This window comes from Pipra filicauda, unplaced genomic scaffold, assembly GCF_003945595.2.
Source record: "Pipra filicauda isolate LSUMZ 115617 unplaced genomic scaffold, ASM394559v2 scaffold625_size209365_pilon, whole genome shotgun sequence".
NCBI classification, from domain to species: Eukaryota; Metazoa; Chordata; class Aves; order Passeriformes; family Pipridae; genus Pipra; species Pipra filicauda.
Window position 1 is genome coordinate 11,394 of NW_024104782.1, and position 23,447 is coordinate 34,840.

Below are 23,447 nucleotides of genomic sequence, written 5' to 3' on the forward strand. Positions count from 1 at the left end.
GGTGTCCCTGCACATGGCAGGGGGGATGGAACTAGGTGATAATTAAGGTCCCTTCCAACCCATGATTCTGTGATTGGATGAAATCAGTTGGTTCTGTGGTAAGGGCTTCTTGTGTTTAGCATACTTCATGTGTCTCATCTAAACACCGTTTAAAATGCTGTTTGTCAGAGGGCTGTAGCACAGTTATAAACCAGACATACAGAACATAATTGTCAGTAGGGAAAACATCAACAGATGACTATTTCTATGATCTGTCAAACTTATTTTTTCTGATTGTGTGAGCAAAATTTAGGCTACTTTTGGTTCTAAAGCACCTGAGGGCCAAACAAAGACTTGTTCGCTCACCATCTTTCAGGCTTTTCTCATGCAAGATTTTGTATCTTTCATGCTTTCTGAGCTCCGTGCTGCCAGGATTCATCTCCTCTTAAACTTGCTGTCATCTGGACCTGCCCAGTGATAGGACAGCTGGGCATGCACAGCCCAGCTGGCTGGTGATGGTGAGAGCTGTCATTTCTTCCCTGTGCCCTCCTCTCTCCATCAGAGATGTGCAACAGTGTGCAGAGACAGGGTATGTCAAAGGGATGAAGACCAGAAGAGAAAGCTCTGTCTGCCACTTGCTGGCTGAAGGTTGGTGTGAGCAGCCCAAAAGGTGGAGAGTGAGTCTGTGGTGGGGAGAGGGGAGTAGGGGTCTGTGAGCCTTGCCAGGCTGGCCAGTCCTCATGTCACAGGGCATTGTGTTTCTCCCCTTGCAGATGTCGTGGCATCCAAGGTACCGCAGCTCTAAGTTCCGCAACGTGTATGGCAAAGCTGCCAGCAAGGAGAAGTGCTACGACTGCGTGCCCATCACCCACAGCGTCCACGACAACCACTTCTGCGCCGTGAACCCCAACTTCATTGCCGTGGTCACTGAGTGCGTGGGCGGTGGTGCCTTCCTTGTCATTCCCATCAAGCAGGTGAGCTCTGCCAGGCCGAGCTGGCTTTCAAGAGCACATCAAGGGGCTGGAGGAGAAACAGGCTTTCTAGGGATCTAGATCACAGAGGATATTCAGTTAATGCTGCTGCCAGAATTGCAAAGTGACGGAAGAGGCACCAGTTGCCCTGGCAGGTGATTCCTGGGATGTGTGTACTTACATGTCTTTCATTGCTGCTTGCAGATTTTTGACACCTTGCTGCATTTCGTAACTTATTTGCCTTTCTTGTATAATCAGCAGGAACTATGCTGTTTAGATGTTTGTGTCCTGGGAGAAACAGTTCATTAAAAAGTTTTTAGTGGATGCAGAGAGCAAAACCAGAAAGGTGCTTTACTGGCATGGCTTCAGCTGTGACCAAAGGAGAATATGCTATGTTTTGTTTTACCTTCTTTGTAAAAGAATGGAGACACAGTTATCAGGTAATGAAGCTCTTAAGCTTCAAGCATTGATGCTGTAAAAAACTTCCCTTTCAGAAACAAATCCCAGCTTTGTGAGTTATGACTTAGGATCTGCTGAGAGTGAGAAGTTGGCCATCTGATGTTTATTGCTTCAGAATAATTAAGCATGCACTAATGTGGATTAGTTTCAATATGAGATTATGATCTCTCTGGAATCAGGACAGAACAGATGAAAGGCAAAAGTTCAGCCTTTAATTAAAAGTTAATTGATGGTGTTATTGCAGTGCCACTTTTTCAATATATATTTGCTAAGGATGAAAGTGAACTGGCTATGCTTGAAGAACCTAGCACAGTTCCTGGCCCTTCTAGACTTTGTTTATTCATTCCTTCAATGTTGGTGCTGTTCAGAGATGTCCTAGAATTAACCACTACCCTGTTTTTCTTGACTGAGTCACTTCTGCCCCCTTGACCATGGTCTATTGAGGCTGAGGAACTTGTCTTTATCACAGAAATGCATCTATAAGCAGACAGCTGTTGACTGTGGGATGTGGGGTGGGACCAAGCCCTCAAAGTTTTGGCAAAGGTGCTTGCACTGCTTACTATTAATTCTTCTGTCTTCTTACCTCTTCTCAGCTTGGCTAGTCTTTAGTAGTAATCCTTCCTTTCTTGCACCTGCTCAAATACTACACCCAGATCTGAAATACTGCATGCAGGAATCAAAGGCGTGGTAGAACTAAAAGATACAGAAAAGGATAATTAAAGTATGTCAGTGAAAATGTGAAGGTGCTTTCATGTGAGGAAAGACTTTGTAGGTTAGGCCTCAATTAATCCGGGAAGAAAGGCAAATGAGGGAGGTGTATAAAACTGTGAAGAGGCTGGGGAAGTTTAAGGAGTGATTCTTCTTGATTTGTTTGGTGAAGGGGATTCTGGAGACCAGGGAACAAACCGTTAGCAGCAAACATAAATGCTGCTGCAGTTCAGATGTGGAGCTCAGTGTTGTGGATGCTGATGTGCCTGGAAGAATTAAGGGGTTCAAAACAGAGTAATGGAAACGAGTCAGTCCCTTGAGGGCTGACCTTTGGTGATGACTCAGGGAAATGATGTGCTTCACGCAGTCATATTCCAAAACCTGTTCCTGACCCATGTTGGGGAGGAAAGCATCCTCAGCCACTCACAGAAAGGGGCTCTCTGAGTTAGGACTTGTGATACCAGTTACTTTTTTTGTATGATACCCTTCCAAACTGGTGCCATTTGGTGCAAAGCAGCAGCTTTTAACTTGTGCTCCTCATGGGGTTCTTTTTGTGAGTGCCACTTTCTGTGACGTGACCCATGCAGACAGCACCCTGGCCATTTGGCTTGGGCCTTTGGCTGCCAGGACACCAAAGCCAGCCTGTTCTGGAGACACATGTCTGGGACAGTATTGACTGTGACTGCAGTTACTTTTGACTGGATTCACAGGAAGCAGGCACATCCCAAGCATGCCATAGTGTGGAGGAAAATCCCAAGAGCCAGGACATCACACATTTAGTCAAAGCAGGAAATGGTAGCCAGGACAAGGAAGGCTGCACTTTCTGGGGAGGTTGAACAACCTGTTTAGGGAGCTGCTCTTATCCCTGCAAGGTTTTTTTTATTTCATTTTGCATGTGCTGCTTCTGGAGGGGCTCCCTGCCTAAGGATGTGCTTGAATGAAGGCTCGGCTTTGCTCTGTTTAACTGTGCCTTCTTGCTTGTTTGTTGTGCTGCTCTCCTGCTGAGTCACGGACTCCAAGCTCTCTCATCTCTTCTTGAATAAATACCACTTCTTGCCTTCTGCACCGTTCTTCCTTTCTGAGAGCTTGGAGGTGAGGTAGGGTTGGGAACAGCGGAGGTTACGTTGAGAATGAGTTCTTTGCTGGAGATACCCTCCTTTCAGGAGGCCTTTGCATTCCACGGGAAGAGAAATTAACTGCATATTTGCCACCACTTTGAAAATGGCCTGTTGCAGGATGTGTCAGGTATGTCCTGGTGAATATGTTCCATTGAAGCCAGTGGGGTGGAATGGCAACACATCTCCCCAGGGGGGGAAGTGGCTGTGGCCACAGGTGCCCAGAACAAACCGAATGACTGTAAATCTTGTAAGTCCGAGGAGGCACAAACTCAGTGACTGTAACTGGGATGTGAGATGCTTTCCCACAGTGTGGCCTGGGTGTAGATTGGTGTCTGACACAGATGAGCTGGGGAGATGCATGCAGAATATGCCGAAGCAGGATCTTGACTCAGAGGGGAATTTTGTGGCCTTTCTCTGAAAGATGAAGGTCTGCTTTTTTACTTCTCAGTAGCTTAATGGTTGCACATTTTCCCAACACTGTCACCCCACTCCATATCACTCCCTCAAAATTCTGTTAGGTTTTTTAGACTTCCCTCAGGGTAGGCCTTCATTCTGTTTAAGAACATCTGCACCCTGGCCTGGACAAGAAGATACCATGCAGGCACAGTGACCTTCAAACCCAGGACTGGATGTGCTGTGATGAAGAGGAGGATGAGGAAGAGGGGGTCCCAGAGCCCCCTGCCTCGATTTCCAGAGGGGCTTGCCGGGGGGAGGTGCTAGGAGGTAGATAAATCTGGGATTGGATGGGTTAACATCTTAAATTGTAGAACCCCGTGGACACGGGAGACGTGTCAATATGTATTCCTGTGGGCCTCAGGCCTGAAATTAAAGGACCTACCCTCTTTATCTTATTTTATACACTAAGCTGGCTCGGAGTCCCATTTTTCTGTGGTCTCTTAAGGCAACCAAACTTGGTTGAGGCTGCATCTGTGTCTTCCTTTGCAGCATAAAGAAGTAAGAAAGCCTTGCAGGATGTCAGGCAGAATGGGCTTAGGGCAGCCTGGGAGTCTCCCGAACGGAGTGGGGAGCAGACAGGGAGCCAGCTTTGGGAGGGGTCAGAGTTCTCTTAAAGATCAAGGGATCCCTGTGGATCTGGCTGTCCAGCCCTATTAGTTGTCAGCTTGAAACCAAGCTCTGAAGCCTACAAAAGGGCACTGTGGGTGGGGGAACACTGCTTATTAAAGGCCTTTTATCTCTCTTCTGCCTTCCCAAATCTTCCTGCACTGTTGCTTTTCTAAAAGAGAATTGTTTTAGACTGTAATCTAAAAAAGCAGTCTTTTACATTTCAAAGACCTCTGGATGTTCGGTTTAAAGCAGGTTAGTCCCAGTTTATGCAACAAACTTTCCAGTGAAGCCAGAATAGTTACACATCATGTCCTGTTCTGCATTCAAAATTGCAAACCCCCCAAATTTTCAAAAGCTGGGAAAATTACATCTTATCCACAGCCTGGTTAGGGCCAGCAGTGATTCCCCTCTGCTGTGCACTCCTAAGGCCCACTTCTGGAGACATGTAGAGAATATATCAACAGAAGTGTCTGCCTTCTAGGAGACCACACATTTGCAATCATTTTGGTTTATGATTCTTCCAGGTGGGAAGCAGTAAGCAGGTGAGCATCACCAGCTTGCCATCATGTCTCTCTGCTTAGATGACTGACTTTTGCTTGTGAACAGATGCCTGAGATGCAAGGTGGGTCATGGAGCTCCCCACACTTCTTGTGCTCCTGACAGGGAGAAACAAGCGGTGCTTGAATGTTAATAAAATCCCTGCACCCCTCCTAACATATAAGTATTCAGACTTGACTTTCTAGCAGAGACCGTTCCTGCAGTGTGGGTTTATCCAGCACAACACAGCCCCCATGTGGCACAAGGCCCTCAATACTCCTTAGGGCACTTTGCAGGATTTTTACCAGCGCAGATCCACCTGAACATGGTTTTTTTTTTTTTTTTTTTTTTGAGAGTCCAAAATTCTGATTTGTTCTGGCGAATGACTGGATTTGAACACCAGCAGAGAGAAATAGATAGCTTGTTGAAAGAAAAAGCTCCATTTGAAATTTCTGTCACAAATATGAGGCTAAAAATAAAACCTAAAAAATTTTTTCCTGCTCATAAGAAATGTCTTCTGAAGGAGATTCTGATGTTGTTTGTCTCCCCCTCACAAGATCTTTAGAAAAATGTCAAAGGTTCAACTCATTCATAGATGTTTCTCCTCCAAGGTTTTATTTTGGTGTCTGAACCTAATAGTGTTTTCTGATGTGCGTGTATGCATGCATAGAGATTTCTTGACAGCAGCATGTACTTAGGAAGGCCTGAGCACTCTTTCCTTTCTTTGTTGTGGTATCATCAAGACTTGACTAGCAGGGACAGAAAGAACCATTCTCAACAGACAGAGAGCACCCAGGGTATTTGAAGCATAACAAGCAGAAACAAGTTTCTTGCTGGAGCTGCCTTGGATCTTCCTTGAAAATGTCTGGTAATTCCATGGCTCACCTTAGGTTTGATTATATTTTTTTCTTCCAGACAGGCAAGCTTGACCCACATTATCCAAAAGTATGTGGGCACAAAGGAAATGTTCTGGACATCAAGTGGAACCCATTCAATGACTTTGTAATAGCTTCATGTTCAGAAGATAGCACAGTAAGTTTACCACCTTCTGCTCTGCATTACTACCTGGCTAATGTGCTTCTTGGGGGAAGAAGTTAAAAACAAACCAAAAGGTCCATGGATGAGATGTGAAAGCATATATATAGTTATTTAAGAAATCAGGTAAGAGTAAAATTCCTTTTTTCTCTTGAGTTCAGAGCTGTGTGATCCCTTCCAGATGATACACCAAATCAATGTAATAAGGAAGATCTTTTGTGGGGGCTTGTTTTTATGTGTTTGCATAAGAAAAACAGAATATGAATTTAAAATGGAATGACTATTCAAGTTTCATTGCAATGAAACTCTGTCTTTACTTTGGAATAAAAGCTGTTCCGTAATCTGGAACACCTATTTCAGATCAATGCCCTGCAGAACAAATTTGAGTTTATTCCTGCATTCAGTTATTCTGTAAAATCATGCTTTTGCTGAAGTTAGTATGATTAAGATGCAGTCATACACAGGAATAGAAATATTCAATTTGTGTTTGTAAGGGGCAGTTTAGCACATATCTACCCACTGAAAGGTTGCTTTCAAGAGGTCTTATCAGAAGTGTGATGTTGACTTCTGTGATAGTAAGGACATCTGCCTAACTACTGTGTGTTTTCCCAGAGATCCCATATGTGTTTTCTCCCACTGGGTATGTTCACACTTTGTCACACAGCATCAGGGAGATTTCTCCTGCCATTTCCTCAAGCCCTGGCTTGGTTCACATCCTCTGCCATCTTAGTTCTGACAAAAAGTCACTCTTGAATCTAGGCTTTTTGTATTGTCTTTTCTGTTTTGTGACTTGCCTTTGCTTGTTTGGATACTTTGGTGTTTTTTAAAGGCTTCTTTCAGTTTCTGGACTAATAGCAAAGATTTTATTTTGTCTTACAGCCTGTATGACAGCTTTTCCTGCTGTCTCAGGCAGCGTGGCACATCATGGCTTACTTCTGGAAGCAAAGCACCACCTTGGCCTCTCTTTTGAGCCTCATATGAGGAATGAACACAAGCTTCAAAACATCCTGCTGCAGTTACAGAATCACAGAATCACAGAACCATTTGTGTTGAAAGGGAGGTTGGGTGGTCTCTACCCCCACCTCCTGCACAGGTCTGTGAAGCTGAGTCTTGAAAATCTCCACAGATGGAGATTTCACCACCTCTCTGGGCAACTGCTCCCATGGGGAATCTTTTTCCTTATATGCAGTATAGTTAATGACTGTTGTATCCTGTCCTCCTACCCTGCACTTCAGGACAGGACCAGGCTCTATTTTCTCAGTAGTCTTGTTGAGTATTGAAGGCTTGTATTAGTTTGCCCTGAAGCTGCCTCTTCTCTGGGCTGAATAAGCCCATCTCCCTCAGCTTCTCCTCACAGAGCAAGTACTGCAGACTCCTGAGCATTCTGGTGGCCTCCACTGGACTCACAACTTTATCAGCATCCTTCTTGCACTGGGAGGTGCAAAACTGGATGCAATATCCCAACCATTCTTTAATAATTGCTGAGTAAAGGGGAAAATCACTTCCCTTGATCATGTGGCTATATTTCTGCTGTTCCAGACCAGGATGTTGCCAGCTTTCATCCCTGATGTGGCATACTGCTGAGTCATACTTATTCTATCCCCCACTGGGACCCAGGGTCTGTGCAGAAGACTGCTCTGTGACAGCTTTCCTTTCCAGTTTCCTACTGAAACTTAACACTGGATCATTCTTCAGACTAAAGAATGAAAACACTGAGCTTGTCACTGGTCTCAGCACCAAAAGTTTTTCTAAGAAGTCTGTTTGTGACTGTACTCTGCTTTTTGTTATTACTCTCCCATCATCAGGAACCAGGAAGTGGTATCTTAGGAGTCCCCTGCACAGTGACACAGTGTAGAGATACCTCCTCCCTCCCTGCTAAGTAGCGAGGACGTCAGGCTGTGTTTCTTAGTGTGACTGTCTTTCCTGTTACCTGATAACTTGACCTGTGGAAGTCACTTAGTCCAGGCCCGGCTCAAAGAAGGCCAGTTAAATTGGGATGCTCCAAGCCTTGTTCAGATGAGTTGAGAAGATTTCTAAAGCTACAGATCCCATATCTTCACTAGGCCCTTCTTCCAGCTGTTGAGTACCCTTCGGGGAAAAATAGGATGCATCTGATCTCCAGTGATTGCCATATGGACATTAGAGCCAAAGCCTTCCTTGCAATCTGTTGTTAAAGGCCTGGTGCTCTCTTCCATCTCTGAACATTAGCATAACCCACTCTTCTGGCTTATGTGCAAGGATGCATCTAATTGCTTACTGGGCTGGGTCTGCCTCAAATGTCTGAGGAAGGCCACAAGCTTCTGCAAAGATGATGGAAATTTCCCTACACCCACATTCCTCAGAGGTTTCTTGACCGTTAACCAGCCTTTCTGGAGCTTGCCTTGGTGGTATTACAGCTGTCTTTTGTGGTGCATAGCTGGAGCACGTAGAGTGGAACTTTTGGGCATGGGAGGGAATGGATAGTCTCCATGAACACCGAGTGCCCTTTTCAGTCTGCACTGCTGCAGGCTTAGGGCTGAGGCCAATGCAAATGGCCAGGGGCTGAGAGTTTGAGCTCATCCTCTTACCCCTTCTGTTCTTTTTGGCAAATCATCAGGCATGTATGAATTCAGCTTGCTGAAGATCTTCTGCCCTCTGTTTAGAGGGGCAACTCTGTGCCTTTTACTTTACTTCATCAGGTTTTCTTCAAGATGTAGAAGGGCAGACAGCTTGTGGATTGTTCACGCTTAGTCTGCAGGCTTGGATCCAAGACCTGCTTCTTCTGCATGCTAAAGAACTGGCAATTTCTGCCACTTGATGCATCCTGAGATTCCAGCCAGAGGCTTTTCTCTGCTTTTATCACTTGCCATTTCATTGCATGAGGAGTGAATGGTTCATTCCAGGCAGTTCTTCTCAGCATTAACACAACCTATTTTTCTCTTTCCTACTTTCTCAGCCCCATTCCTTTAAGTGATAACTGTTGAAGCTGTAAAGCGTGATGTTTTCTCTAGCTGCTGTGGAAGTTCATGTGGAGACTACTGGACCCTACAGTCCTGAAGTTTCTGATGGGCCTGATTCTTCAGTGGAATAAACACTGTTGAGAAGAGTGCTTATGATGTTTCCCAGCAGGTCCCAGAATTTGTGCCTCTCCTTATTTGAGAGGAGTAATCCTTATCAGCTGAACAGTGGGAGACTTGGCAGGTGTGGCTAATTTCCATGAACTATGCTTTAAAGAGTATTTCCCTTTTGTTTCAGGCTAAGAGCCAGAAAAATTATGACAAGCATAGACATTTTCATTGAGCCAAAGGCTCTACTAACATACTAAATAATGGTATTTCTAGAGTTCGTGTGAGACTCATTTTACCTGCATAGGTTCAGCTGCTGTTGCAGGTTTCCTCTATTGTCTTCCTCCACCGCAGGAGAACATATCATTTTTGTCTTTTTGTAGGATCTTTCTAGAAGATCACAGAGCTGTAGGTAGACCTGTTATGAGACAGCACACTCCCAGTGTTGAGTGACTACAGTGTGGTGTTGCCCAGCCTCTCTGCTCAGGGCACCTGTCTTGTGGCCACCTGGTGGTGTTGTTTTCTGTGTACTTTGATAAATGTCTGTGTCATTTGCAAAGCATTCAGCAGTAGGACATTTTTCTGTGGGACAAACATGACTATAGCTGTCATCTGACCAGAGGAGTTCTCAGTTCTTTTACCATGTTGCGCTGAATGGATCCTCAGGACCAGGATGAAGAGGAACCAGAGAGCAAGAGGAGATTGAGCTTGAAACAATCACTGCTATAATATCATAGAATCATAGAATTATAATATCTTTTGGGACTCAGATTTGCTTGCTCCTACTCAAAGTTAGGAGGCAAGGTCTGCAACACCTGCAGTTTACTTCTTCCCCTTAGGAATAGCTTTTTCATAATTGTACTGACAACTTGGCCAGGTCTAAGGGTTGGATTGCTAAGTTTAAAAAAAAACTGGTAGGACTGCTGGCTAAAGATAGAAGGTAAAGAGGAGTCTTCGGGTCCACAGAAAAGTAAAGATACAAATTTAAAGGACTAGTGTTCAGTAAAGCCAGGACCATTCCTATTCAGTACAATGGTAACAGTAATACCAAGGCAGTTATTGGTAAGTTCCAACAGCTCTTTACTCAGGAATCTCACAAACACCCATCCTGTGCCATTCAGGTTAAAATATGGGACATCCCCAACCAGTTGTTAAAAAGAAACATTACCAGTCCGAAGAAAGAACTTCTTGGGCATGCTGGAAGAGTGATCCTCATTGAATGGCACCCCACGGCTGATAACATCCTCTTCAGCTCTGGCTATGACTACAAGGTGGGTCTGTGCTTTGTGGAGCTCTCCTCCTGAGACACCCTGTTTGGCAGAGTGTTTTGAACTTTGTTTTAATTTCAAGCTGTAAGATGATACTAAAGAGTTCAGAAGCTTTCTTTATGGGGAAATTCCATGGCGACCCCAAAGGCAAAACGGCATTGCTACAAGTTCAAAAGGACTTGCTAACTTTCTTCTGATGAATTTCAGTCTACTCTGCCTTTCTTATTTACTGAATTGAATACAGTATGCAATGTCATGACTTTTGTTTGGATTTATTGTTGTGCTAGTGCAAATATCTGCACTGATGTTGGCTATTTTTGTGTAAAAAATGTGGTTGCAAAGGAAATTAAAATCTTGGGCATTCGGAGCCAACACTGATATATTGCTGTAAGTATCAGGAATTATTTTAAGTGATGGAGAACAATCACTTATGATGGTAAGACCTATACATGTGGACAAAAAAAGAGGAAGAAGTGAATAGAGTGCAAAAAATTATAGTGGGTCAGGCAGCAAAAGGCTGATATTTTTTTTGTTCCTTTGCCTCCAGATAATGATCTGGAACCTGGATGTCAAGGAGGCTGTCATCTCAAAGCCAGTGAAGATTCTTGACGCTCATGCGGATGTGGTCCTCTCCATGTCATTCAACACAGACGGCAGTCTCCTTGCCACAGCCTGCAGGGACAGAAAGATACGTGTGATAGACCCTCGTGCAGGAGCAGTCCTACAAGTAAGTTGGATTCAGAGGTTTGTGGTCCAGCTGATCTCATCTCTTGGAGCGTTTCCTCTCCTGGGTAGATTCATTGCCATAAAAGATCTGTGCCCTGCATTGCCCAAGGCAATGGTACTATTGCCTTCTACTTTCCATGGAACACTCAACCGCCATTGTTGAAAACAAGGCTTTTGCATCTTGCTACCATGTTCCTTGCTCCCTAAAACCCTTCTTGAAGTGCAGTGTTTTCTTAGCTACTTCGTGCAGCCCTATGTGGGATGCCTTGGGAGGGCTTGCAGAGATCAGGTGGACAAATGTACACAAGTGTACATTTATCCCAATGCCAGCCTTGTTCTTGTTGCCTGGGCTTTGTATCTGTTGGTGAGGGGAAGCTGACTGTATCTTGTAGCTATTTGCACAGATTTGTGTACACAGGAAGTTCTATCTACAACTAATAGGGTCTGCCCTCTTGCAAATATGTCAATCATTAGTTAGGGGAGGTTGATTGGGCTTTTGGGAATGGTCCTGAAGAGTTTAGGCCAGCTTTCTCAGATCCTCATGAAGTTCTGCTCACCATACTTCAGCCAGGCTGAGCAGATCTTTCAGATGTGAATGAATGAGTGTTGTCATGTAACATGAAATGTAGCTATGCAACAGGTGCTGTTTTACTCATGTAGTGTCCTTTCTCTTCCTATAGGAAGCCAGCTACAAGTCTCACAGAGTCAATAAAGTGTTGTTTCTTGGCAACATGAAAAAGCTGTTCTCTACTGGAACATCTCGGTGGAATAATAGGCAAATTGCTTTATGGGATCAAGTGAGTATGGGACCAACAATCTTAACCACATCAGCTTTGGTTTTCTCTCTTTTGCTGTCACTTTAACTTTTCCACCTGCCAAATACACAAAATTGAGCCATAACAGGAATTCAGAAGTGATCTGTCAAATTCCTAATGGGAGATAGGTCTTACTGCTGTGAGAGTTAACTGAGTTTCTAAAGAAACTTTAAGCATAGAAATCCTCCAGAATAGAGAGTATGCTATGCCCATGTCCTGGTTTTGGCTGGGATAGAGTTAATTTTCTTCTTAGTTGTTGGTACAATGTTGTGTTTGGATTTAGTGCTGATAGCACACTTGCATTTTGGGTGTTGCTAAGTAGTGCTTACCCTAAGACAAAGACTTTTCAGTGTTTGATGCTCTGCCAGTGTGCAGGTGCACGAGAAGCCAGAAGGAAGGATAGCCAGGACAGCTGATCTGAACTGGCCATAGGAATATTCTATACCATAGAATGTCGTGTTCAAGGGGGGCAGTTGGCCAGGAGCCATGGATTGCTACTCAGGGACTGGTTGGGCATTGGTCAGCGAGTCCTGAGTGGTTGTGTTGTGCATCACTTATTTTTTTTGGGTTTAATTCCTCTCTCTCCCCTTTCTTTTCATTACAATTATTGTCATTGTTTTATATGTTGCTTTTTTTCAGTTATTGAACTGTTCTTATCTCAACTTGGGTTTACCCTTTTCTGATTCTCTTCCTCATCCCACCAAGGGGAAGTGAGCAAGCAGCTATGTGGTACTTGTAATTTGATTGGGGTTAAACCACAACAGCCCACTAAAGGAAGAAATCATTCAAAAGACCTCTGGGTGATTCCTGTAGCTCTGATTTTAAGTGGCTCTTAGTGGTCTTACTGGCAAACTGGTCCTCTGATATTGGAAATAGAAATGAGCTCTAGACACGGCCTACTCAGATGAAGCCCTCAGTGGAGAAAAATATGTGGGGTGGTTTTGATTTCTGATGGTTCCTGATGGTAGAGTATTGAGGTAGCACTTAAATGGTCACTTCCAAGACATGATCTCCTATGACAGTGGCTGCTAGGCTAATTAAACCCTTCTCTCCTATACCCCCTCATATTCAGTGAGAGGTTTTTACTTTGTCAGCTTCTCACATTTGTCTCTCTGCATCAACCACCATGCAGCACAATCATGTAGTGCTGTCACTCTTTGTACCAGAAAAAGCTGGAGGACCAAGCCTATGGTTTGCTGTTTGGCTATGTTTGGACATAGCTTCTTTGCCATATGTGAGAGGTAAAGCACCGTACTGCTGTCTGAAGGCTTTCCACAATACTGAGCAGTGCTTTGACTCATCATGGGTTTCAGAGCCTTCTGCTGGAGGAGCTGGCCACACTTAGTTTAAGAACATAGTGGGAGTCTAGGTATGTGCAGCCTCCTTAGGAACAGGCATTGGCACAGGATCTGCCCAGCAGGCATCTGTCTGAGGTCCACATCCGCCCATGTCATCATTACATCTAAACAGAAGCTCTGGATTTCTGGAGCCTGCAGCTTGGCAATTCTGCAGCACATAATATGTTTAACCCTATGCTAAATACATATTTATGTGAGAATTGGCACACAGTAGCCATGGGACATCATAGTCTTCCCCATTGGTCCTCTCAAAATTGCTCCCTTCAGCAGTAGAGGGATGGCTTTGTACAAGACATGCCAGCCTTGTGTAGGCAGTGGTGTGCTATGTCCTACAGGCTATTACCTGCCAAAGGGCAGCAGGAGCTTTTGACCTTGCAAATGGCACCTTCCCACTGTGCAGTGTGGAGACTGCTTGCTGATGTAGACTGCTCTTGTGGTGGGTGGTGCACAACTGTGGAGGTATTGCCTTGACTAGTGGCTTTGGAAGAATATAAGTAAAATACAGTGTGCCATGCAGATGTTCCCTAAAGGCCTCTTTATCTCCCTGGGTCTGGTGGCCCACATGGAGGCAGACAATGTTTCTTATTGTACATACCCTGAAATGTCATCAGGTGCCTGAGATGTTCTAGTGGTAGGAACTGATGTCCTGCACTCAGTCAAGGCCTGGGACAGAGCACCCATTTCCTACCCACAGAGCTTTGAAGAAGTCTATGCATGGCCCTCTGCTCAGAGCCGTGGCCAGGGATCATTACAGAGCTGGCTCATGTGCTGCTGGGGCTCAAGTGAGGTGTCCCTGACTTGAAGTGACTGACAGGTAATTGCAGCTGACCCTTTTTCCTGTGTCCTACCCAGAATGACCTTTCTGTGCCTTTACTGGAAGAGGATCTGGATGGCTCCTCGGGACTCCTGTTTCCCGTCTATGACTCTGACACACACATGCTTTATGTGGTGGGAAAGGTAAGTGCTTTCCTTGTCAGCAAATGCTGGCCTGTTTGATTCTGCTCTCAGCCTGCGTTGCACCAGGCTGGAGTCAAAGATGCTCCTGAAGCATCTTAGCCTAAGGACATGGGCAGATGGAAAGGGGCCACAGGGTGCTGCACATCAGGCTATGTATACCACATTTACTGGTGTACCATGCTTATTGTAGTTAAGCACACTGCAGAGTCCTAATCTTCCCATGTAGGAAATTGAGGGTAAACATTTGGTTCAGTGTTGATCCTGCATGGCTTCTCTGGCCAGGCATACTTGTTAGACCCTCATGCTGAACAGCACAGTCTGGCTGATGTTGATTTTCTTTGCCTTTAGGGTGATGGAAATATACGGTACTATGAGATAAGCCCTGAGAAACCATACCTGAACTACTTGATGGAATATCGTTCTCACTTACCACAGAAGGGAATTGGTGAGTGGCAGCATGCCTAATGTTAGAAGACTGTGACTTTTTTGTTTTAGAGGCTCTCAGAGTCTAGGATTATCCAAAATATCATTTAGAAAGAAAATGGGCCAGATTCCTCCACCCAGGTTTACAGGTGCACAACAGTCAGCTTGGCCCAGCTCACGTATATATGGCAGGTGGTGTTACAGAGTCAGAGCTCGGAGGAGTCCCTTCTGACCAGCAGAGCATGGGCTGGGCAGCGTTACCAGATACTGTTGCAGCCCCTCTCACATACCTGGTCAAGGTGGAAGGGAGGATAGTGTGGATTTAAAGCTGGAGAATGCTCCTTGCCATTTGTGAATCTGCTCCAGATTTTTGGCACTGAACTGTACTTACATTGTTCCCACCCTGTGATTTCTCTGGTAACAGGTGTTTCACATCTTAAGGCCGTCACTCTTTATTGTTTTCCTACCTTCTTCTTTACTGACATTTCCTGTTTAGAAATAGACCTGCTGTGATTAGGTCACCTGTCTTCCATTGCAGACCCTTGCATACTACCCGCTGTTTAATTCCTAGTCTGCTTTCAGTCCTCAGCCCTTTCTGGAACCTTCTTGGGTCTGCCCTTTAAGTCATATTCTTCTGTAGACTGACATGTTTCTAGGATCATTTACCACCCCTCCACACCACCTTGACGCTCCTGGTCTTACAGAACATTGGTACAGATATTTGGCAGCACTGGGTTTTGTGCCTGCAGGTCTCCTTCAAAAAAAAAATCAAAAGGAATAAATTAAAATTAAATAATTTAAAACTTAAATTATTATTATTCAATTTTTATAATCCTTCCAGTGTACAACATTCTGATTTTTTGTTGTCATAGTCTCTTTAAAAATTATTCCATGAAAAGGAAGTGTACAAGTGTTTTTAAAAGGCCTGAATGAATCAGATCTACTGCCCTAACCTGCTTTGTCCTGCTGATCAAATATACTGCTAAGGCTATTGCACAAAATTTCTTTCTCAATATTAGCAAAACAAAATACTGTGTAGAGAAGTGGAGTTTAGATTTGCATTTAGGTGAATGCATAATGTAAAGAGCAACATTCCTTCACATAGAATCTACTGTTTAATGAAGCCACAGAATATTGTGAGTTGGAAGGGACCCACAAGGATCACTGAGTTCAACTCATAAGTGAATGGCCTCTATGGGGATCAGACCCTCAACCCTGGCATTATTAGCACTGTGTTCTAACCAACTAAGCTAATCTCAAGCCATTGGGTAGTAGTAGAAAATTAAGCTTATGTAGAACACCATGAAGCAAGGTCTACAAGTACAGGGAATCACTTTTGTTAAGGGAATTGACATGTTAATGGAATTGACAGTATAGGCTGGACTGTGCAAGCTTGTGAGAGAGAAATCTGCTGAGGTTATCAGGTACTTAGAGACCCTGTGTGCCTTACCCAGTCCCTAAAACACAAACAGTGCTGTCTGACAGCATAGATGTTCACGCCCTTCCCATACTCCATTCTGTTTTGGGACAGTTTTGGGGGAGGATACTGGGCTGGAAGGGATTTCAGCCTGATACATATAGCTAATCTTGTGGTGTTTAGGTGTCCTGAAATCCCTTCTTCGTCATCCTAATACTCAAATCCTGTGTCATCACCTACCAGTTCTACTCAGTTATGTTCAATTTGGAGCTCATTAGAATGAATAAGGAACAGGAGCCTTAGCATGAAAACCACACACCCTGTATGTAACTCCATGCTCTGACCAAAAAAAAAAAAATAATTTTAGTCTTGTAATTTATACCACTGAGCCAGTTTTGGATGCAGATTTCAGACCATGCTGATGTGGAACTGATGCTATGACTCCTTTAGTTATTTGGTGACCCTTTTCCCATGGCAGATGACATTAACTTTCCTAGGGAGATTTATATCCCATTTATTTCATGCTCTTCCACCAGGAATGATGCCAAAGAGAGGCCTTGATGTGTCATCTTGTGAGATTTTCCGTTTCTACAAACTGATTCCAACTAAAGGCCTGATTGAGCCCATCTCCATGATTGTGCCTCGACGGGTAAGTCAACCTCAGGTCATGTTCATATCTGGGGCAAATGTCAGTGGAAAAATGAGGGCAGTGCCTCCTCTTTGTGACTCTTTTGGGGGCATGAGAGTAGGTAGAACAAGGGGTTTTCTCTCTCCTAGCATGAGGGACATAGCTGGCCAGTTTCTGGAGTAGCCCTGCCAACAAACCCTGTCTGGGTAACTCAAGAGTTAGGTCTCTGTTTAACGTCTGACTTTCTAAGATGTGCTGCCAGGTCTACTAGCTGGCTGTAAACTTCCTCAGTGTCATCTGTTTGACAGAATGACAAAAGAGAGAGAGGGGCTGGAGTTTATGCTGAGTGACATAAAAATCTCCTTGTGGAAGGAAGAAGAATTACCCCAGGAAAATGGGAATGATGGATTCCCAGATCTCTACCCAGAGGGTAAAATTGTGTTACAGACAATTGTTCTGCAGCATGTAGGGCATGACCCATTGCACTGAGAGTGATGTAGAAGTAAGTCGCAGAGCTGCTGTCATTAAGAAAACAGACCATGAATCAGTAGCTAACCAAGGCAGCTTCCATGTGACTGCGTGAGTAGTCAAGTACATGGGAAATGTCAGCACTGTGCCTTCTACTTTCAGAAAGTAGAATATGAGAAGAAGGTTCCTTGAATTCAGAGGCAGCAGAGCTAATGCTCACTGCAACTACCAATCAGGCATGTTCCTCCAACGTTATCTCCTTGGCCAGTTTTTGTCAGCTGATGATCAGCTAATGATTTATGACTTGTGTCCATCTTTTGTACTCACTGATTCATGTTTGGGAACACTGATTTTATGGGAGTTGAGTTAGCATTTGTCAACCTCCCCCAGTCTGTTGTATGGACATGCAAAGACCTTACCATCAGGAATTAAATTAGGCCTTCAGATGCAATTCTTCTGAGAGAGGCTCAGGGCAGGTGAGAAGATTTTATATCCATGCCGGTGAGTACTCACGACACTCCCTGTGCTGAGGTGGAATAAACTTATTTCTTCAGCACAATCCAGTATGGCCCCTCTAAACTAAAACCCCACTGACGTAGTTACTCTGGACTTTTGTTTGTTTGCAGTCGGAATCATACCAGGAAGATATCTACCCCTTGACTGCAGCAGCCCAGCCAGCACTGACAGCACAACAGTGGCTGAATGGAGTTAACAAAGGTCAGCACATGGAGAGCTCCCCAGCCCTTCAGCTCCCCAGGGCTTGGGTAAGCTGCTGCCAGCTCTCTGGCCTGTTAACTGCCAGAGAAAGGAAAGGAGGAAAAGGAGAAACATAACAAATATGACTGTAAGCTAAAATAACTTGGTGGCCATGAACTCTGGAAGCCATTCCAGTCAAGTGCCTTCATGTTTATCCTTACAAGTTGTTTGAATGAATTGCTTAGAGCTGATTTCTGAGTGTGGTTTGTGAGTGCTAACTTGTCACCTGCCTCCCTCCTTAGGGCCTCTCTTGGTATCCTTGAGACCAGGCTCTGGAGCTGTGAATTCCGTACCACAGTGTCTTGAGCCAGAGCCACTCATGAAAACTACTGATCTGAGCCAGCAGCAGGGTTGGGGAGAAAGAATGCCACTGGAGGACAAGCAGAAGCCAAGAGAGATCGAAGATGGCAGGAAACAGCTGAAAGTGGAGGAGAAATCGCCAAAAAATGAGCAAATGTGCCTCTCCAATTCCTTTGACATATTTGAGTGTCCACCACCAAAAACTGAAAATGAGGTGTGAATGTGTGAGGTGAAGGACTGGGGCTGTGGGGGAAGCTCAAAGCCAGCTGCCAAAAGGATACTATTCACAAGGTGGCAATTTGGGGAGGGTTTATTTTGCAGACCTGGATCTGTGTAAGCTCTTTCTTCTTTGTGGGGGCAGAAGCTCCTCATGCCCTGGCTGCCACACAGGAAGCAGAAATACAGCCCAGCAGCACCCCAGCTGAGGGAATCTGGAAAGGAGGGAGCAGTCAGTATTCCTGCTTTTTCACAGAATCACAGAATATGAAGAGTTGGAAGGGAGCTACAAGGATCATTGAGTTCAACTTCTGGCCCCACGCAGGACCATCCCCAAGAGTCACACCATGTGCCTGAGAGCACTGACCAAACGCTTCTTGAACTCTGTCAGCCTTGGTGCTGTGACCACTTCCCAGGGAGCCTGTTCCAGCACCCAACCACCCTCTGGGTGAAGGACCTTTTGCTAATATCCAATCTAAACCTCCCCTGACACAGCTTCAGGCCATTCCCCTCGGGTGCTGTCACTGGTCACCACAGATAACAGAGCAGTGTTTGCCCCTCCTCTTCCTCTCAGGAGGAAGTTTGTAACTGCAATGAAGTCTCCCCTCAGTCTTCTCTTCTCCAGGCTGAACAGACCAAGTGACCTCAGCCATTCTTGGGCATTCTTGTGGCACAGACCTGCCTGGTGGCTGTCTGAGGACAAGAAGGTGTTTGTGATGTTTGGTGCCTGGAGAAGAGAAGGGACTTCATGCAGTATAACCCTCCTATGAGAGTTGCACTCAGTGAGCCTGGTGAGACAGCAGGGATCACTGTGGAAGGACTGTCTGTACCCCTGGAGCATCCATATGGTCTTAACTGCCTAACTGTTGTGGACCCTGACATGGCTAAGATTCTACTCCTGCCTCAGCAGCTCACTGCTGGGGGACAACTTGACAGTGCAATGCTACTGAGGCTGGCTGCTCATTGCAGCCTGTGCCTGGGAAAGACTCCAGAAAATGTCCTGGCAGCTCCATGATCTATCTTCAGCCATGGCCAACCACCTCCCTGTATAGTAACCACAGCTGGCACATGGTAGATCTCTGTGGTGATTTTCCAGCCTCTCATCATTGGCAGTTCAGGGACATTTTCAAGTACATGCAGTGTGTTTACTTTCAGCAACCCTGGAAGGATTTTCATCCCCTAGCTGTGCTCAGGTCCCCTTTTCATCTCTTCAAGATTTTAGCTTCTGCAGCTTGATAGGGCAGGAATTTCCACATCTGAATTTCCCTGTGGTGTGAAAAAGGATATTTTTCTACATATTTCTGAGCTGGTACCCTGAGGTTACAGAAGCCCTTGCAGATCTGGGTGCTCTGCTGCATGCACAGTGAAAGGCTATGCTAGTCCCAACTGGAGAGGACAGAGCATGGTCAGAAAAAAAAGAAGAAAAGTAGAAGAACTTGCCCAAGGTCAGAGAAGGAGATATAGCGGACTCAGGAATTTAGACTCCAGATGCTTTCTGTAGGCTCTCTTTGAGTGATCAGCAGTATGAAGCTGTTTTTTCCTGATTTTTTCCATTAAATTAAGGAGATGTAGCATTACTAAATGGTGCTGAGAAACACCTACAGTTTTAACTCAACCTAGTGGACAACAGGAGCATTGCTGATGTTCAACCTGTTGGTTGAAGGCCTCCTGTTTAGATGCTGTTTCTCTTAGATGTCATGTGACAGGATTGGTGGCATTGTCAGGCTGTGTTTTCTTAGTGTAAAGGAAGTAAAATGTGTCTTTTCTTACAGCTTTTACAGATGTTTTACCGACAACAGGAAGAAATACGTAGACTACGTGAGCTGATAATCCAGAGAGATGTCCAAATTAAACAGCTGGAGCTGGAGATCAGAAACGTCTGCACAGATACAGGCAGTAACTGAAAGTGCTGGCCTGCAGCCTTTTGCACCCCTGGCAACTAGAGGAGATTCCAGTTGCTGCCAATAACTCCTCCTAGGTTTTTTACTGGGAGAAAAATTGATGCTTCAGGCAGCATGGACTTCCCTGGCTTGTGGTGGTCACATTTCCCTAATCATCACCAGACAGTTATTGATGGATTTACTGCACTTCTTCAGGCTCCCCTTGCTTGCCCGCTCACTGATGTCAGAAGCTCATGTGTTAATGCTAATGAGAGACTTTGGAAAATCTTGCTCTTCCGGTCGTGGAGAAGCTACATGTTAAACTCTAGGAGCAACCTGTTTTGCTGCCATTCCACAGGAGTACGGGAGACTGAAGGCAGCTGCCAGTTCTCCCATGATGGGACGCAGCAGTGTGGCTCCTGTGGCTGCTGTCCTCTTGCCCTGGGAGGCCACTCTCCAGCCGAACTTCACGGCAGGTCTAGCTCCAAAGTGATCCTCAGGCACCCCTCTCACCTCATGGCTTGGCCCTGCACCCTGATCTTGTGCTAGGGATAGTCCTGCTCAGAGTGGGAGCCTGCGCTGGGGGTGCCAAGGGCCAGCACTTTTTGTGATAGGTAAAGGAGAGTTGGTGTTGGAGGTCCCACTTTAAAGGGTGGTGTTGTGGGCTAGTTCTTTCCATAGAAAGAACTCTGTGTCCTGTGGGTCAGTGGCCTTCTTTTCCTCCTTCTGCCAAAGACTAGCTGCAGTCAATTGGGGGTCATCATATAAATGAGGACAACATTTAAAGCTGCACGGTGTTGACAGCGGGGGAATTTGCCAAGAGGGTTTAAAAGGATGAGGGGGGAGTTGGACCCCCAACCCACTGCCGACCTTTCAGCAATGGTGCTAGACGTGTTGTGTCAACCACAGGAAGATCACGGGGCCGTGGCTAGTCATGAAAAGCCCTCTGTGGTTGCTGGAGTATCGCTTGTCCATGTGACTGCAGCTGCTGCCTCCTCAGCTCACAGGTGCCAGCACCTTGTCCCATCCTTGCAGCCATCTACAGCAGCAGGGTCCCTCTTCCCAGCTGTGTTGTGCAGCCCCCTGCATCCTCCCAGGCTGCTCTGGCTCCCCAAGGCCTGCAGCCACACTGACCTGTGCCCTTCAGCACCAGCTCTCTAGCTCTCTGCTAGACCTTATGGAGATGTCTTAAACCCAAGCAGAGCAAGCAACCGCTGTTTAACCTGTTAACTGTGCACCTCTGTTGTGGCACATAGAAATGAATACTATGCCTTGCTAGTTCCCTGAGGCCTACTGATTACCCAAAATCTAAAAAAATAATAATAAAAAAAAAAAAATTTAAACCCCCTCCATTTTCAGAAATACCCACAAACAGGGCTCCTTATCAAGGGGACTAAAGGCTGTGCACTGCCTGTGCTCATGTGAGATGCCCCCCTGGTTATCCCTGAAAGACATAGCCAGCAAGGTCTCATGGCACTAATTGCCCTTATATAGAAATCACATGAAGACTTTTCCCTTTTGCTCTGCTGCAAACTCTTCACCCAGTTTTCAAAAATATTTTACTCATTTCTAAATAGCAACAATAGATGTGGGTGCTAAAAAATTACAAATATTGTTGTTTCTGCAGCATTAAGAAGAGGAGGTTGTTGTTCATATTCTTCAGGAAGAGTCCTTTAGCATCAGTCACTTATTTAACTTTACTCTTTTTATAAAAATAATATATTGATAACAAAGTTGCTGAAACAAACTTCAGCTCATTTCAGATCATCTAGAATGGACTTCCCTGTGTCCTGGGAACACTCTGCGATATACAGTTACATGCAAAAGCAGCTTAACCCAGATACAGAGCTTTAATCTAAACATAGGAATCTTACACCAAAAGTGATCAGGCTCTGTTACCAAAGAGAAGAATTATGTTAAGAAATCAAAAAGCTCACAGTTTTTCAGCTATGTAGAACAGTCCTAACAGCTTCAAACTTCAAAGCCATTTTCACAGAAGGTAGCACAAGAGATATGACACTGCTTTTCAAGAAATCATTATCAGAAAGGAGAGCACTCAACACAGCCTCAATAGTCCAGGGGATATGACACATCCTTTCACCATGTGTGTTTTATTTGCTGCATTTTTTTGCTTGTTTTTTTTTCATACAGAATAAATTATTTAAATTATTTCTATGTTAAAGTAAATTTTACAGGGGATTTTTACATCCTCTTGAGAACTGTTTCTTTGTTATTCCATGACTGACTAGCATAGGGAATAGTGGGCCACTATGGTTCTTATCTTAGGGTTGTGTTGATTTCAGCATTTCTGGAAAAGAAGTTGCTTTCTTTAGGCTTTGCTGGAAACATTTGATAAGGTGAGACTATTTAATCAAAACTTCTTTTTCAGACAGTATGCCTGTAAAAGCATGGACTGTCAAATGTATTTCAATTTGGAGCTTAAATGCAACCGTAAATCTTTCACATGGAAAAACAAATGGAGGAAATGGAGTTATGGGTTAATGATCTGTGCCTAAATAGTCTTAAGTGATCATTTTAACAGTTTCTAAAACTCGTGACAGCTTTGTAAAAAACTGTAAAACATGGGGATAAAAACCAAATTTGTGCAATGAAAAACAAATATAACTGAATAATAAATATATTTAGAGCTTTACTTTTTGATACATGCAAGTTTGTCGTTTTATTATTGTATTGTTGAAGTGACTGAAACTTAGGCTGAATCAAGGTCAGAAGGGAGTATCACCTGCTGCCTCTTTTGCTTGAAAAAGCAATAATGTAAGTGGCCTTACATTAGTAGGCAGGTTGTACACAGCGTTATGCACATGGGCCTGTATTTTTATATCTTTCCTGTCTGCCCTTGATGGTACAAATGGGTGGCCATTTCGAACTGTTCTGTGCTAAACTGCTTTGTATGTTGTTTTGAGTAAACTCAGCCCTCCTGGAGATGCATTCTGTGTGGTGAGGTTTTTCCTGCTGTCCTGCAGTACAGGTGCTTCTCTTGTGCAATACAATCTGACCAGGCTCTTTTAGATTTTCCACATGAGGAGGGTATACTGTGTTAATACCAAATTTACTTATTTGAAGATATGTGGTGTTAGACAGAATTTTAATTCAGCAGAGTAAAGCAGCATTGACAATACAAGTGCAATATAGCAGCTACAACCTCCAGTTGGATCACAATACAAATGGAATTCCCATTACTGGTCTCTCTCACTGTCGTGATGCTGAGTATCTCCAATCACCAGGAAGAAATACATGGGCAGAAGCCAGCTCAAGCCTATAGCTCTCTCTTCAAAGTCCATTTTCTTGTTTTTGTTTT

The 23,447-nt window shown here is 44.6% G+C and overlaps 1 protein-coding gene across 3 annotated transcripts; it reads left to right on the top strand.

Annotated features, from left to right (window-relative positions):
- The first annotated feature begins 65 nt into the window (after positions 1–65).
- Positions 66–23,071, top strand: LOC114002205 (coronin-2A). Of its 3 annotated transcripts, XM_027748073.2 has the most exons (12): positions 66–627; positions 753–953; positions 5,753–5,869; positions 10,038–10,187; positions 10,732–10,911; positions 11,591–11,707; positions 13,936–14,040; positions 14,389–14,485; positions 16,417–16,529; positions 17,603–17,693; positions 17,975–18,246; positions 20,021–23,071. In XM_027748073.2, exons 2-12 carry the CDS (start codon positions 753–755, stop codon positions 20,150–20,152), a joined length of 1,575 nt encoding a protein of 524 aa, XP_027603874.1. In that variant the 5' UTR covers positions 66–627; the 3' UTR covers positions 20,153–23,071. The 3 variants fall into 3 exon arrangements, with proteins under 3 accessions (XP_027603874.1, XP_039244150.1, XP_027603872.1); XM_027748071.2 differs by lacking the exon at positions 66–627 and having other exon boundaries at positions 708–953; XM_039388216.1 differs by lacking the exons at positions 66–627; positions 20,021–23,071 and having other exon boundaries at positions 706–953; positions 17,603–17,740; positions 17,975–18,083.
- The last annotated feature ends 376 nt before the right edge of the window (positions 23,072–23,447 follow it).

Coding starts and splice junctions, on each gene's coding strand:
- LOC114002205 (XM_027748071.2), top strand. CDS start 720: ATGTCACAGGGCATTGTGTTTCTCCCCTTGCAGATGTCGTGGCATCCA. Junction 10,188..10,731: donor GCTCTGGCTATGACTACAAG/GTGGGTCTGTGC, acceptor CTTTGCCTCCAG/ATAATGATCTGGAACCTGGA. Junction 11,708..13,935: donor AAATTGCTTTATGGGATCAA/GTGAGTATGGGA, acceptor TGTCCTACCCAG/AATGACCTTTCTGTGCCTTT.